Below are 14,823 nucleotides of genomic sequence, written 5' to 3' on the forward strand. Positions count from 1 at the left end.
TTCACAGCAGATATTTTCTCTTTGCACTCTCGTAGAGAAACATATGTTGCTGTCAAAGATTAAACTCTCAACCTTCCAAGGGAGATGAGTGTCTTCACCTCTAGGCCACTGTGCCACTCATTACACCATCCTTCATACTTCCTCATTAATCACATTGTATTTGACAGGTTAGTTAGGTAATAATTTGGCAGACTTTCTCTGCCCAATTTCTTTTGGCTTTCTTTCACATTTCACTGATCCACCAATTTTCTTCTCTTTCTGCATTAATTTCCAGTGTGGATCTTTATGACTTCAGTGTGTCTCTGAATGTCGTACTTTCATCTTTTATGGCAAAGTTATGTTATCCCAGAATAAGGATGAATTGCATTGTTCAAACCTATAAACACTGCAAGAGGCAGCATGGATTGTTTAACTTATGATTTCAATAGGTCTTGGGGGTTCTGATAGCTCTATATTGATTTTGCATCATATATTTTTATATACAAAATTTCATCTGGTTTTCAGTTTTTGAATCTTTGAGTTAGATGACCCCTGTTATCTGCCCATTGGATCTGGTTAACCAATTTATTTTTATCCAGAAGACTATAGCTGTGTTGTTATTGCCTGTTATCACTGCCTGTGTATTTTGTAGCAATCTTTGTAAACTACAGCAGATATCATTTTTTTCCTCTTTCCTCTTTTATTTCCCAAAAGTTTAGTTCCTAATCTCTATCTTCCAGTCTGTCCTTTGACTTTTGATAGGAATGTATCAAGCTAGCCACATACAAAGGTAGTTTAAATCTTTGGTTGATCTCCGCTTACCTGCAATGATAATCTTCCTTGTAGCAGTAATGTGAGAATGACATGTTAAGAGAATCATTTACTCTTTAGGGTGATCTTTAATTCTATGCCCAAAATCTCTTTTCCCCCCGAAAGTGGCATCATTTTAACCATTCCACTTCTGTTTCCATTCTTCTAAACTGGTTTGCATATTTTAGATTTGTTAGATTTTCAGAGACAATCTTTCTGTCATTCTCAACAACTCAGCTCTATTCTATTCCTACCATTTGTTAAGCACCCCAAAAGGGATTTCCAGTTTCATTCACTGTGAAAGTATTATTGAATGAATACCTAGGGCCATACTTGGCCTTTGCATGGGCTGTTCCATCTTGGCTTGCAATTAGCACCTGATTTTTCACCTTTTAGGTAAGATTATTAGGCACTTGTATAGGTGATGTAAAGATACCATAATGAAAGAGAACAGGCTCTTATTTGTAGCCTGTGATCTTCCTACAGCCATCAGTGCACTGACACAACCCAGCCACTTCCTTGCTTGCACCAGCATGCACTCTGTATTTCTGATGCTGCTACATTGTCCTAAGAAACATAGAGGAGAGCTGGAGCCCGACCTATGAGATATTCAAGTGGTAGATTTCGCACCCTAAAATATTCTCAGCTAAAGAAATCCCCTGATGTAAACGCTGCATAGGTATGGAATCCCATATGAATGAAGGTGCTCAGAGAGCACCATTGTAGGTGAGCAGTTTCTTCTACATTAGCATCTCCTTAACAAAATTGCTACAATAATACATATGAACGGAAATTCATATAATAAATATATCACCAGAATTGAGCCATCCATCCAGAAAAAGCAGCAGTCAAAAGTAGTGAACAATCTTTTGCCTTTTTTTAATCCAAGTCATACCATTTTTCCTGATGTGAGTATAAAAGAGGACGGAAGATTGAGTTTGAAAAAAGTACAAAACTTTAAACTTGATTTTTGGCTGATTCAGTTTTTGCTGAGTTAATGGAGTAGTTCTCATTGATTTCCTAATGTTTCCTCTTTTACATCTCTCAAATCTTGCTTTATTTGTTTTGTTTAGGATTATGTTGGTGATCTGGCTGCTCAGATATCTAATGATGAAGAGGAGGAATTTGTGATAGAATGCTTAGGAACATTGGCTAATTTGACTTTATCTGATTTGGATTGGGAACTTGTATTAAAAGAATACAAAATGGTGCCATATCTGAAAGATAAATTAAAGCCAGGTCTGTATCTTTAGTTTGTACCTCGATGAAGGATGCAGTTAACGTGGATTTTTCTCAATAAAAGTAACTGTAAGAATTTAGCAAAATTTAGGTAAAATTCCAAGTATTTTGAGAAATTTTTCATGGCTATAAAACAAAAATAATCATAACTTCTTGTTTATCATGTTAATATGTTTCATCATCCATAAAAACATTAGCATAAACAACAGAAATGTAGTATTTTCTATTCCAGCTGCTTGCAACTACAACTCCCATGGCCTAGCCATCATGTTGAATGAAGAGAGCGTATTGAATTATTATCCAGAATAGCTAAGAAAACCTGCTTTTCTATGAAGAGCCAAGAATCTTCCACATAAGGAATCACCAAATAATATGTATCCATATGAATATTTTAGAAATTACATAAATTTATTTTGTGGTTGTAGTCCTTTGTGTCACATTGACTGCCACTCTAAAGATTTATCTTTGTGATCTCCAAGGATCATACATAGAGGATCTGTTGTTTCAGGGGCTTCATTCAGAAACAACTCGAGCTTAGCTTTTCACCAGAAGATACCACTTTATTGATTTAATATATTGAATATTTTAATTTATTTTGAACACTACACAGTCCTGGAACATTTCTATATTTACTGGAAGAAAATTGTTCTTATTCAGAATTATTTTTTCCTTATAAACTTTGTAAACTTTTTTTAAATTTAACTTTGTTTTATTTGCTTTGGATACATTCTGGAAATTCTTCAGAAATGTACTAATTTGTCGGAAAATGTCTTCCCTTCTGATGGACATGCTTTGCATTGGTTATATTAAAAAGAAGAAAAATTTTTACTAGGAAAAGTCTTCAGAAAGATAAATACTCACTTCTCCAGACAGGCAAACCCAATCTCAAAGAAAACCAGGCAGGACTTTATATATATTACTGTGCCAAAGGAAGGTGGGGGATTTGTCCAATTGTAGTCTGAGCAACACTCAATAAATTAATCCTCCTATTATGATTTCACAACACTGACTTGAAGGCATGCATGCACACAGAGAAACACATAGGCTTTCATCCTTTGTCTTTCTGGAGCTAATTCTCCCTCACCTGGTGGTGTGTAATCAGCTCATTCACAGCACTGCCTTTTGTTTCCCACATTGAACTTAAACTAACTGTGAATCCATCCCAGTCTACTTAATTCAAGAAATTACATTTTTATGCTCTTATTTATTATGCACACATTATTTATCTGCTATTTTCATTTGCTAGAGGTAGCTCATAATCTTACTTTTGAAATAATTTTATTGCAATCATCAACCAGCACAAAGAAACTATTCAAAACTAAATTGACAATTTTAGCACAGTTAGGAGAGGTACATATAAACAAAGAATGTGAAAAAGATAGTATTAAATCAAAGAATGCTAAGCTTGCTTTGGGAATCTGGATAGTGTAAAATTTAAAACAGCAACATAAAATAAAAATTGCTAAATAAAATGATAAAATTATCCAAAAGGGATTTGAGGATTATATTAATTTTTCATTTATTTTTGGATGAATGTAATTTAATAACATGCATGTTTTCATTCCTATCCTCCCAGTTGAAAATGTTCCAGAGTTTGGATGCTCACTCAGCATTGGGTGGTCATCTGAGCATTTATACAACTCAACCAAATGTCCATATAGGTACTTGCTTTTGTAAACAACTACTTTGCCTTTGCTGAAGAGGTTAGGCTAATCTGAAGAAGTGCATGCTAAGAGAAAGATGAAATTTCTGCCAAAAAATAATCCAAATGATAGCATGTGCAGGTATAAATGTAAATGTATGTAAATTCAGTGATGACCACTTGAAGAGCCACAATTATAGCTAAGCAAGCTGTGCTCCATATCAGAGAAAGCTTTTTGGAGAGCATATGGATGGATTAGGAAAGATTGCTAAATTAATCCTGTCCCATGCATTTAACTAAAATAAATCGTGAATCGTCTTTTTCTGGGCCACATGAATGATAAAATAATCCGAGCATCCTTCTACTTATATGCAAAACAAATCATCCCAAGAATGGAATGTTCTGAGGAACACTGGAACATTCTATTTTGCTTCCAGCTACGCTTCCAGTCATCCTGGGGGTGGTCCAGAGACTTTCCAGAAGTAAACTTTCTGGAAGTAAAAATAGTTCATAGTTTGAATTGGGGCCAGGCTCAAGGGGAAAACAATGATGAAACATGCATCATGATACAAATAATTTATTAATTTATTACGGGCATCGTTGTTTAATTACTTTTAATAATTTTTTATTTTTGTATCTTGTTTTTATTATGTATTGCCCTGTTCACCGCCCTGAGTCCTTCGGGAGAAGGGCGGTATACAAATTAAATAAATAAATAAATAAATAAATAAATAAATAAATAAATAAATAAATAAATAAATAAATAAATAATGCAACATATATTTTAGATGTCAGGATGGCTATAGGGGCAGGTTTGCCATCATGATGTCACCATGCATCTTCATTTTGTCTGTGGCCTGCTGTAGCTCCTGTTGGCCAGTTTGCAACTGGAATATGACAGTCTGTTCCTGTTCCAAAAAATTATACACACAGAATTGCTGGATTGCTGCATTGGCATGATCCAGGAGTAACACAAAATGTGCCAGTGTTCCCTGGAATGTTCTGTTCTTGGAACAGTCTGATCAGCACTTCCCTACTTCCTTCTTTTACTTTCCAAATGACTGTTTTGGGTTTGAATCACCAAATTAGGATGGTGCAGAAATGGATAGACTAGGGGAGAAAAATAATTATTTTTGAACACTTCATGGATTTTACAGTGCCTAGTAATCATTCAAGAACATAGGGCAGATTTAAATATTATATCAATTCAGAGTATTATATTTGTAAATAAGCTCTTTAAGAATTTGTGCAACAGTTGTGATGACATAATTTTATGTTCAGGGTTTATGTTGAGTGATACTTGAAAGCTGAGCCAACATGTCATATCAGGGTAGCAATAACTGTGTCCCTATAATTTAACAAGGTTTGCTCATATTTTATTTTTTATTTATTTTATTTTAATTCCATTTATATCCCGCCCTTCTCCGAAGACTCAGGGCGGCTTACAAGCTTAGCAGTAGCCTTCATTCTATGTATATGCCTGCTTATTAGGGCTTTCACACACACCCCAAGCGGCATTATTACAAAGTCAGCTTAATTGCCCCCAACAATCTGGGTCCTCATTTTACCTACCTCGGAAGCATGGAAGGCTGAGTCAACCTTGAGCCTGGTGGGATGCGAACCTGCACTAATTGCAGGCAGCTGGTGTTACTTAAGGAGGCATTAGCCCACTGCTCCACCAAGGCTCTTCTTTTTTGAGAGTTACTCTGAATGTCTTTGAGAACGAGGTTTGCATTTCAGTAGAGTGCTGTAATATTGTTGCTCTATTAAATTTACCAGGTTCAGCAGAAGATGATCTTGTCTTGGAAGTGGTGATAATGATTGGGACTGTATCAATGGATGATTCCTGTGCAGCACTGCTAGCTAAATCAGGAATTATTCCAGCACTTATTGAACTACTGAATGGTATGTAGCAAGTGTTGCATACTACTTTTTGAGTGCCTGCTTATTACGCATTAAAAATTACTTATTCTTCAATTTTTATTATCAAAATTTAGCAATACTGTGTTGGAATCAAGGTTTTCAGTACTGCTTTAGAAAGTTGCATTCCATCTTGCATCAATAATGAGATTGCATTTTACCAAGCAAAACAGTTTAGTGCAATGATCAATTTTATAGAAGAAATTAAGGCTTGGTTGACTGCTCACAGCCTAGAGTTTAAAACGCAATTTAATTTGGCTCATATTCTTTTAAGAAGGCATCAATTGTATCTGAAATTTTGAGATTTGAATTTCAGCCCTGTACAACACAGTTTATATGGTGTGATTGATAGCTGTGGACTGTCTGCCACTATTTATTGTTCTCTTGCTGCCATAGAACCAATGTATTTGTATTCCCAAGAGAAGACATTAGTTTACTTTTTACTTTCCTTTATACATTTTGTGTATTATTTTGCACAACAAAATGTTCGCTAGAATTTTAAGTTATAAAATATAGTTTTACTCTTAAGATTCCTGCATCCATGATGCAGTCATATGCAGAGAAGCCAAGGAAGCTTTAGAGACTGGTGGGGATCAGTGCCTAGGACCCAGCAGGACAAGTGGGGAAGACCTGTCCCTAACTGTTGAGATATCTACATGCCCATGTCCCATCTGAGACTCAACTGAGTAAAGGCCGCAAGAATGATGATGGAGTTAGAACTACAGATCTGGAAGGCAGAGAAATAAGATGCTTCGGGGAATGTTTTCTTGGGATTAACAATCTGTTCAGGAGTTCACTGGTGTTTTCGAGTGGACCAGAAGTCTAAGATGAGCCATTACAGTCCCACTTACTCAGGGAAGAGGTTTAGAATTATAATTCTTTTGTGGGATCATGATACGATCCTGTACAGTCCCATGATATGGAACTGTACGGTAGCTCTTTTGTGGGTTCATGATATGGTCCTAAATACCCATATTTTCTCTAAAGCAGTTGCCTCATTCAGAATTGATGTAAACTTAAATTTTAAATAATGACACGGGCAGAAAGTAGTGGGTTTTTGGGGGGGGTTGACTACAGGAAACCAGTGAACTGACTGTAGTCAGTTCATGACTTCTCCTTTCTGATCCCAATTCTTTCTGCCATATTTCTTGGTAGAGACTGAAATAAATTGGATTGACCAAGACAGATGATGCATTTGTTTTTCCCAGTGGGAGTCATACGAAATTCTGGAACAAGATTGTATTTCCCTCTTTAGAGAATTTACAGTGCGTTTTCTTACCCAAGGAGAACAAAAAGAATCTGTATGTTGGGATTGCATTGAGATATACTGTAAGGTGTGTGTATTTTGAGTAAAGGAAGCAGGGCGAGCAGGTAGTTCTCTAAAGAGAGAGAGCACTTGCATTTGAAATGTTGCCGCTGCTATAAATTTAATCTAGTTTAAAACTTCGTTCTTTTATTAGTAATTGGATGCGGTCTTGGTTAAGTATATTTTCAGAAAATTATTCTTCCTAGCTTAAGTAAGATGTGTAGATGCCTCTTATAAGCTCTCTGTGCTTAGAGCTCAAAGCATTGTTAAAGACCCCACACATCCACTTTATGGTCTATTTCTGTTGCTCTCCTCTGGGAGGAGGTTTCAAAGTATTTCTAGCAGGACTACCCGATTCTGTAATAGCTTTGTTCCCTATGCCATCCGTCTGGTAAACTCGCAAGATTTGTTTTTCTCGCCATGCACACTTACACATAATCTGAACTAGACTGTGTTGTTTCTGTGTCGTATAATGTATGTGGGCATTTGCATAATTCTGTATTTATTTATGTCATATTTATGCAGTGTATATTGGAGGCGGTGATCCTCTGAGAGCTGTATGCAATGAAATTTCATTTTAATGTATGCCAATTAGTGTACATTTAAAGTGACAGTAAGCTTGTTATTCTCTTCTGTTCTAGATAGGTACAATATATTCATGTGGCTTAGATTGCTTGTAGTCAGTCACTTAAAATACAACACAGGATAACTGTCTCTCTTTTTATAGCTCAGCAGGAAGATGATGAGTTTGTGTGCCAAATCATTTATGTGTTTTACCAGATGGTCTTCCATCAAGCTACTAGAGATGTCATCATCAAAGAGACTCGTATCCTTTATCAAGTCTTCCTTTGCTATTAGTGCTTTTAATGAAAAGACAAGTGAAACTAGCATTGGAAAATGCATTCAGTGACAATGAGAATCTAGGTGTATGTGTGTGTGTGTGCGTACACATAGGCATTCATTCATGTGGTGTGTTGTTTTTGTCCTTTCAGGACTTCTGTATTTTCCCCCAGTTTGTGAGAAATATCAAAGGAATGTAACCCAAGTATAGCTAATTCAGAAATGTAGTGATTTATGGGATTGTTTATTTTCTGTCCCACAACAGAGCTTGTGAAACAGAACAAGCCTATATATTTCAGTGTTGTTTTCAAAATTCATTTACTGCCCACCCACATCAATACCTGTTTTTTTTATTAGCAGATGGGTCTGTCCCCTTGATCATGCTGTTATTAATTGTCAGGTTGGGATTAGCTTTCTTCATTTATAAATGGAAAGGAGCAATAGGCTGTATCCATACAGTCCTGAATTTAGTATCTTTATTAGGTAATTTATTAGTTTATTAGGTAGTTTATTAGTGCAAGGTAATAGCCCATCAGTTGATAATCCTTCTAACCTTTTCTTGATCTTCATGAGATAATTAAATAAATGGACTGCAAGAGAGGGGAAAATCTAGACAGACGGAATGAACTAAATAAATATTCTGGAATATGATATGGATGAAACAGAAGTAACAATCAATGAGCAGATTAACTAATCAAGTTATAGAATTATATTGTTTCAAGTATATGCAGTTTTCTTCAGCCAGTATTTTAGGAAAAATTGTGTGGTAAGCCAACACATACTATAGTTTAGCTATTTGTGAAAATATTTCAGGATTGGCTATATGACTGGAATATATGACGTGCATGAATGGAGCTGGAGAGAAAGAATGTTTGCCACAAGCTAGACATCTGGAAAACTGCCAAAACTTTATCCTAAGTCTGCTTTCTATTTGCTACTTTATGTGAGGAGATACAGAAGAACAGGAATAAGACATCATTTTGAAAGTTGGATTCTAGTTCTACTGGCTTTTCCCTTTTCATCTATATTATTATTGAAAACAGAATTCCTACTAGTACAGAATAGTGTAGCATAATATAAGGTAAATAGTGCATAGGTTGCTGTTCCATTGAAGATAGAACTACTCTATGTAGCTCAGCAAAAGACAACCTACGTGTGCTTACTCTGCCATATATTCTGTTGAAATTAGGGGCTGTTTCAAATAGATTTGGCTATGAATTTGGTAAGTAAATATACTAGCCACATTTGCATTTTGGTCCTTCCTTATTTTCTCCATGTGTAAAGAGAGTGTCTGAAATAGAGACTTTTTAATGGTAACTTGATATTCCAGTTGTACGTTTCACATGGATAGAGGAGAGCCCATGTTCCACTGCACAGATTTACTGTCTGCCAGTAGAGGGTATGGTAGCAGCAGGAGTGCAGAGCTAAACTATCTGTATTCTTCGTGAAGGAGACCCCCTTCCTTCCTCTTTTAGGGTATTTTTAGTGAGTGTAAAATGACATTCCCTTTCAAAGGTAATTGTTGGAGGGAGAAAATATTTCTTTAAAAATAAATATAGTATATCATATTTAAAAAGGATTGTTCCCTTCTTTTATAAATTATAATGAAGCATAGCATTAACATACGGGTTTCCTTTTTTTATTTCTTTCAATGTATCTCTTACAGCAAAAACATACGCATCACCAGATTGAGGCTTTGAAAATTGTTTTAGATCCTTTACTCTTATCTTCTTAGAGGCTCCTGCATATCTTATAGATTTGATGCATGATAAAAATTCTGAAATCCGCAAAGTCTGTGATAATACACTGGATATAATAGCAGTAAGTGATTATTTTATTCTAATGCAGGTAGTCCTCAGTTAACGAACGTTTGTTCAGTGACCATTCAAAGTTATGGTGGTGTTGAACAAGGAGACTATGGCTGGTCCTTGAAGTTATGGCCATTACAATGACCCAGCAATCATAAGATCACAACTTGGGTGCTTGGCAACCAGTTTGCAATTATGGTGATCACAGCATTCTGTGGTTACATGATTAGCATTTGCAACCTTCACTGCTGGATTCTTACAAGCAAAGTCAAAGGGGAATCTGGCAAGAATCATAAGTGGAGATAAAGTGATGTCGTGTAAGGATTCGCCTTACAATGGCAACTGGAACTGCCAAATTTGCTTTATGATCACATTGCTTAGCACCAGAATTTCCTAATCTTCGCTACTGTTGTTAACCAAGGATTACCTAAATGAACAGTTATTCTTAAGAGCAAGATGAGAATCAGATGATAAATGAAAATATATTTACAAATTGCACCCATGTAAGAATATTTCAGTACAATATGTTATACTTACTGATATTTATATATAGGCAAACTGGAAATACAAGACTCATGAATGCCTTAACATGACTATGATGTATTTTTTATATATGAAATTCTTCTGGGTTTCTTTAATTGTTCAGGGAATCCTTACCCAATATGTGATGTGGATAATATTTACTTATAAAAACAATTGTAATGCTATGTAGAGCATAATGTATCAATTTATTTGTAAAAATGCACAGAAACTAAGCATGCTGGACTTCATTTTCTTAAGTAAGTCAAATATTGCAAATGATTAATTACAATATTTTCATATTAGCATACTGTAATAAATGTAATGTTATAATTTTTTTTAAAAATGAATTTCTTTTGAATATTTCTTTTGCACAGCCATCACAGAATAATTTAAAATTTACTGTTGACATACAGTGGCACTCATTTGAACCAAAGCCACATTTAGAATTAAAGAAAAGGATACTGTAAAAGTTGTGTTTCATCTTAGTGTTAGTTAAAGACCAGTTGCTAAGGCAGAAATAGCATTTGTCATCAAATGCAGAAGATGGAGCTCGCCTTCCAGCGTCCGTCCGCAGGGGCCAAGATGGCAAAATGGAAGTCCCATTGATTACAGCATTAATTGTAATATATTGCTACGTCTTCTTGTGTTGTTTCTGTTTTGTTTAATCTGAATGTTTATGTGTTGGCCTTTGGCTGTAATAATAAATTGATAGTTGCATCTCATTGGCTATGTGAGGTAGAATTCTGGATTAAAGATGGCTCTTTTCAGACCCAACAGTGCTATTCCTAGGCTCTTGTTTTTTCATTGTATTGTCACTCTTTTTTTATAAATTAGCTTTAAGATTTTGACTGTTACTTTTACTCTCACAGGCTAAATAAATTACATTTAAAGCCAAAACTCCACCAGTTGTTCAAATAAGAAATTAATTACTGCTTGCTTTTTGTTTCCTATTTGAGCTTGATCTTCCTATTTTCCACTTTCTCATCTTCTTGCAATACTATTTTTTGATATTGTTTTGAAAGCAAGGATAACAAAGAATGCCATTGAAATCCTAACATTACATTTCTAAATGGTCCAAACAGGAGTATGATGAAGAGTGGGCTAAGAAGATACAAAGTGAAAAATTCCGATGGCACAATTCTCAGTGGCTAGAAATGGTGGAAAGCCGGCAAATGGATGAAAATGAGCAATACCTGTATGGGGATGACCGCATTGAGCCCTACATTCATGAAGGGGATATTCTAGAAAGACCTGATCTTTTTTACAGTGCTGGTAAGGCTGACACAAAAAGCAATATAGAATTCTCCTTCCCATCCCAGACTTCTTGAAGTTGCTTCTTAGAACAGATATGCAATACTTTCCTCATGTGCATGTCCAATATTAATATTAAAGTTGTTAAGGCAAGAGATTTTTCTGTTTATATTGACAAGCAGGATTCTCATAGGTTTTGAGGATTATTTTGTCGATCTGGTGGCACAGGCTATGCCTTACTTGGAATTTTTTTTTAAAAGTTTGCTGGTTTGAAGGGGTTTAAATAGGCAAATAACCTATTACAGATAGTCCTTGACTTACAACCATTTGTTTAGTGACTGTTTGAAGTTACAATGGCAAGGATGGAAATAGAATAAAATACAGCTGGAAGGGACCTTGGAGGTCTTCTAGTCCAGCCCCCTGCTGGACTCAATTGTGGTCTAAAGTCAAGGACTACCTGTTGAGGTAGTCAATAATAATAATGATGATGTTGGAAGGGACCTTAGAAGTCATCTAGTCCAACCCCCTGCTCAGGCAGGAAACCCTATAATCATTTCAGACAAATGGTTGTCCAGTCTCTTCTTAAAAACTTCCAGTGTTGGAGCATTCACAGCTTCTGGAGGCAGGTTGTTCCACTGATTAATTGTTCTAACTGTCAGGAAATTTCTCCTTAGTTCTAGGTTGCTTCTCTCCTTGACTAGTTTCCATCCGTTGCTTCTTGTTCTGCCTTCAGGTGCTTTGGAGAATAGCTTGACACTCTCTTCTTTGTGGCAACCCCTGAGCTACTGGAACACTGCTATCATGTCACCCCTAGTCCTTCTCTTCATTAAACTAGACCTTGACTTAACGGTTCATGCAGTGATATTTTGAAGTTATAGCAGCACTGAAAAAAGTGACTTATCACCGTATTTCACACTTAGAACCACTGCAGTATGCAAATGGTCATGTGATCAAAATTCAGGCACTTGGTAACTGACCTGTATTTATGACGATGGCAGTGTTCCAAGGTCATGTATTTCCCTTTTGTGACCCTGTGACAAGCAAAGTCAATGGGGAAGCTAGATTCATTTAACGATGTTATTAACTTAACAACTGCAGTGATTCACTTAGCAACTGTGGCAAGAAAAGTCGTAAAATACTGCAAAATTCACTTAACAAATGTTTAGCAACCGAAATTTTGGCCTCAATTGTGGTTGTAAGTTGAGGATTACCTGTAATGCCTACAGATACTTACATGGAATGCATGCATGCATGCATATACAGGTAAAACTCAAAAAATTAGAATATCGTGCAAAAGTTCATTTATTTCAGTAATGCAACTTAAACGGGGAAACTAATATATGAGATAGACTCATTACATGCAAAGCAAGAGAGTTCAAGCTGTGATTTGTCATAATTGTGATGATTATGGCTTACAGCTCATGAAAACCCCAAATCCACAATCTCAGAAAATTAGAATATTGTGAAAAGGTGCAATATTCTAGGCTCAAAGTGTCCCACTCTAATCAGCTAATTAAGACATAACACCTGCAAAGGGTTCCTGAGCCTTTAAATGGTCTCTCAGTCTGGTTCAGTAGGAATCACAATCATGGGGAAGACTGCTGACCTGACAGTTGTGCAGAAAACCATCATTGACACCCTCCATAAGGAGGGAAAGCCTCAAAAGGTAATTGCAAAAGAAGTTGGATGTTCCCAAAGTGCTGTATCAAAGCACATTAATAGAAAGTTATGTGGAAGGGAAAAGTGTGGAAGAAAAAGGTGCACAAGCAGCAGGGATGACCGCAGCCTGGAGAGGATTGTCAGGAAAAGGCCATTCAAAAGTGTTGGGGACTTTCACAAGGAGCGGACTGAGGCTGGAGTCAGTGCATCAAGAGCCACCACACACAGGCGGATCCTGGACATGGGCTTCAAATGTCACATTCCTGTTGTCAAGCCGCTCCTGAACAACAAACAACATCAGAAGCGTCTTACCTGGGCTAAAGAAAAACAGACCTGGTCTGTTGCTCAGTGGTCCATTCTGTTGAGAGCAACTTTTGCATCTCATTTGGAAACTAAGGACCCAGAGTCTGGAGGAAGAATGGAGAGGCACACACTGCAAGATGCTTGAAGTCCAGTGTGAAGTTTCCACAGTCTGTGTTGATTTGGGGAGCCATGTCACCTGCTGGCGTTGGTCCACTGTGCTTCATTAAACTCGCCTGACCTGAACCCCATAGAGAATCTATGGGGCATTGCCAAGAGAAAGATGAGAGACATGAGACTGAACAATGCAGAAGAGCTGAAGGCCGCTATTGAAGCATCCTGGTCTTCCATAACACCTCAGCAGTGCCACAGGCTGATAGCTTCCATGCCACGCCGCATTGAGGCAGTAATTGCTGCAAAAGGGGCCCAAACCAAGTACTGAGTACATATTCATGCTTATACTTTTCAGAGGTCCGATATTGTTCTATGTACACTCTTGGTTTTATTGATTGCATGTAATATTCTAATTTTCTGAGATTGTGGATTTGGGGTTTTCATGAGCTGTAGGCCATAATCATCACAATTATGACAAATCATGGCTTGAACTATCTTGCTTTGCATGTAATGAGTCTATCTCATATATTAGTTTCCCCTTTTAAGTTGCATTACTGAAATAAATGAACTTTTGCACGATATTCTAATTTTTTGAGTTTCACCTGTATACTTGGGTAATTCCAGATCTCTTCCTTCCTCCAGCCTCTCTTGATGCAGCTTCAAATTCAGAGAATGCAACTCCTAAGCCACCTCTTTGTCTACAGACTTGATTGTCACACTCCTGTGGCTTACTGTGGTATTAGCCATGCCCAATTATTCTAAAAATCCCTGTTTGGAAAGGCCAATGGATCTTAGCAGACCATAAGCCAGAATTCTAATAATAATAATAATAATAATAATAATAATAATAATAATAATAATAATAATAATAATAATAATAATAAGGCTTATGCACTGGAAGAACTATGGTCACTTGCTCTTATAAAATAATGGGAAGCCATAATTTGAATTACACCTGGTAACTGAACTTCTTTCAGTAGAGGTGTTGTTACATAAATCCTAAGAGATCCTATCCCTACACAAACTGCTGCATATTGTATCAGTAGAAGCTGGTTGTCAACTTTAGAATGAGCATGGTTGCAGCCATCTTTTTCCTTCTCATTCCTAGTTGGCACATAGCATGGAGGGAGGGGGGTTTGCCAGGTGTTGCGCTAGACAAAACAGACTCTGTTCATCTTTCATGGGAACCAAGGGCATCGGCTGCTCCTGAGACTGCAAGCTGGGCGTTTCATGAAAAGCCCGCCAACGAGCTGAATGGGGGAACGTAGTTGCTTGCATTGTTTTATGGGTGGGATTTCTTAACTTTGTATTGGGGAACTGTTATGCATCTCTTCAGACTAGGTTTCACTTTTGAAGTGCCGATACTCTGTATCAATATACATGTTCTTTGAGGAATTTGCAAGCCTTGGAGTTCTGCTTTATTTATTTCTGTA

At 36.7% G+C, this 14,823-nt stretch overlaps 1 protein-coding gene across 1 annotated transcript in view; it reads left to right on the top strand.

Moving 5' to 3' along the window:
- The window catches only part of KIFAP3 (kinesin associated protein 3), a 79,929-nt gene that overhangs the window by 53,085 nt on the left and 12,021 nt on the right, over positions 1–14,823 (top strand). The window contains exons 14-18 of the mRNA XM_083357538.1: positions 1,863–2,028; positions 5,450–5,575; positions 7,624–7,722; positions 9,472–9,557; positions 11,149–11,338. Coding sequence (XP_083213664.1) covers positions 1,863–2,028; positions 5,450–5,575; positions 7,624–7,722; positions 9,472–9,557; positions 11,149–11,338 — 667 coding nt within the window. The remainder of the gene's footprint in view (positions 1–1,862; positions 2,029–5,449; positions 5,576–7,623; positions 7,723–9,471; positions 9,558–11,148; positions 11,339–14,823) is intronic.

Source organism: Vipera ursinii (assembly GCF_947247035.1).
Source record: "Vipera ursinii genome assembly, chromosome: 3".
NCBI lineage: Eukaryota > Metazoa > Chordata > Lepidosauria > Squamata > Viperidae > Vipera > Vipera ursinii.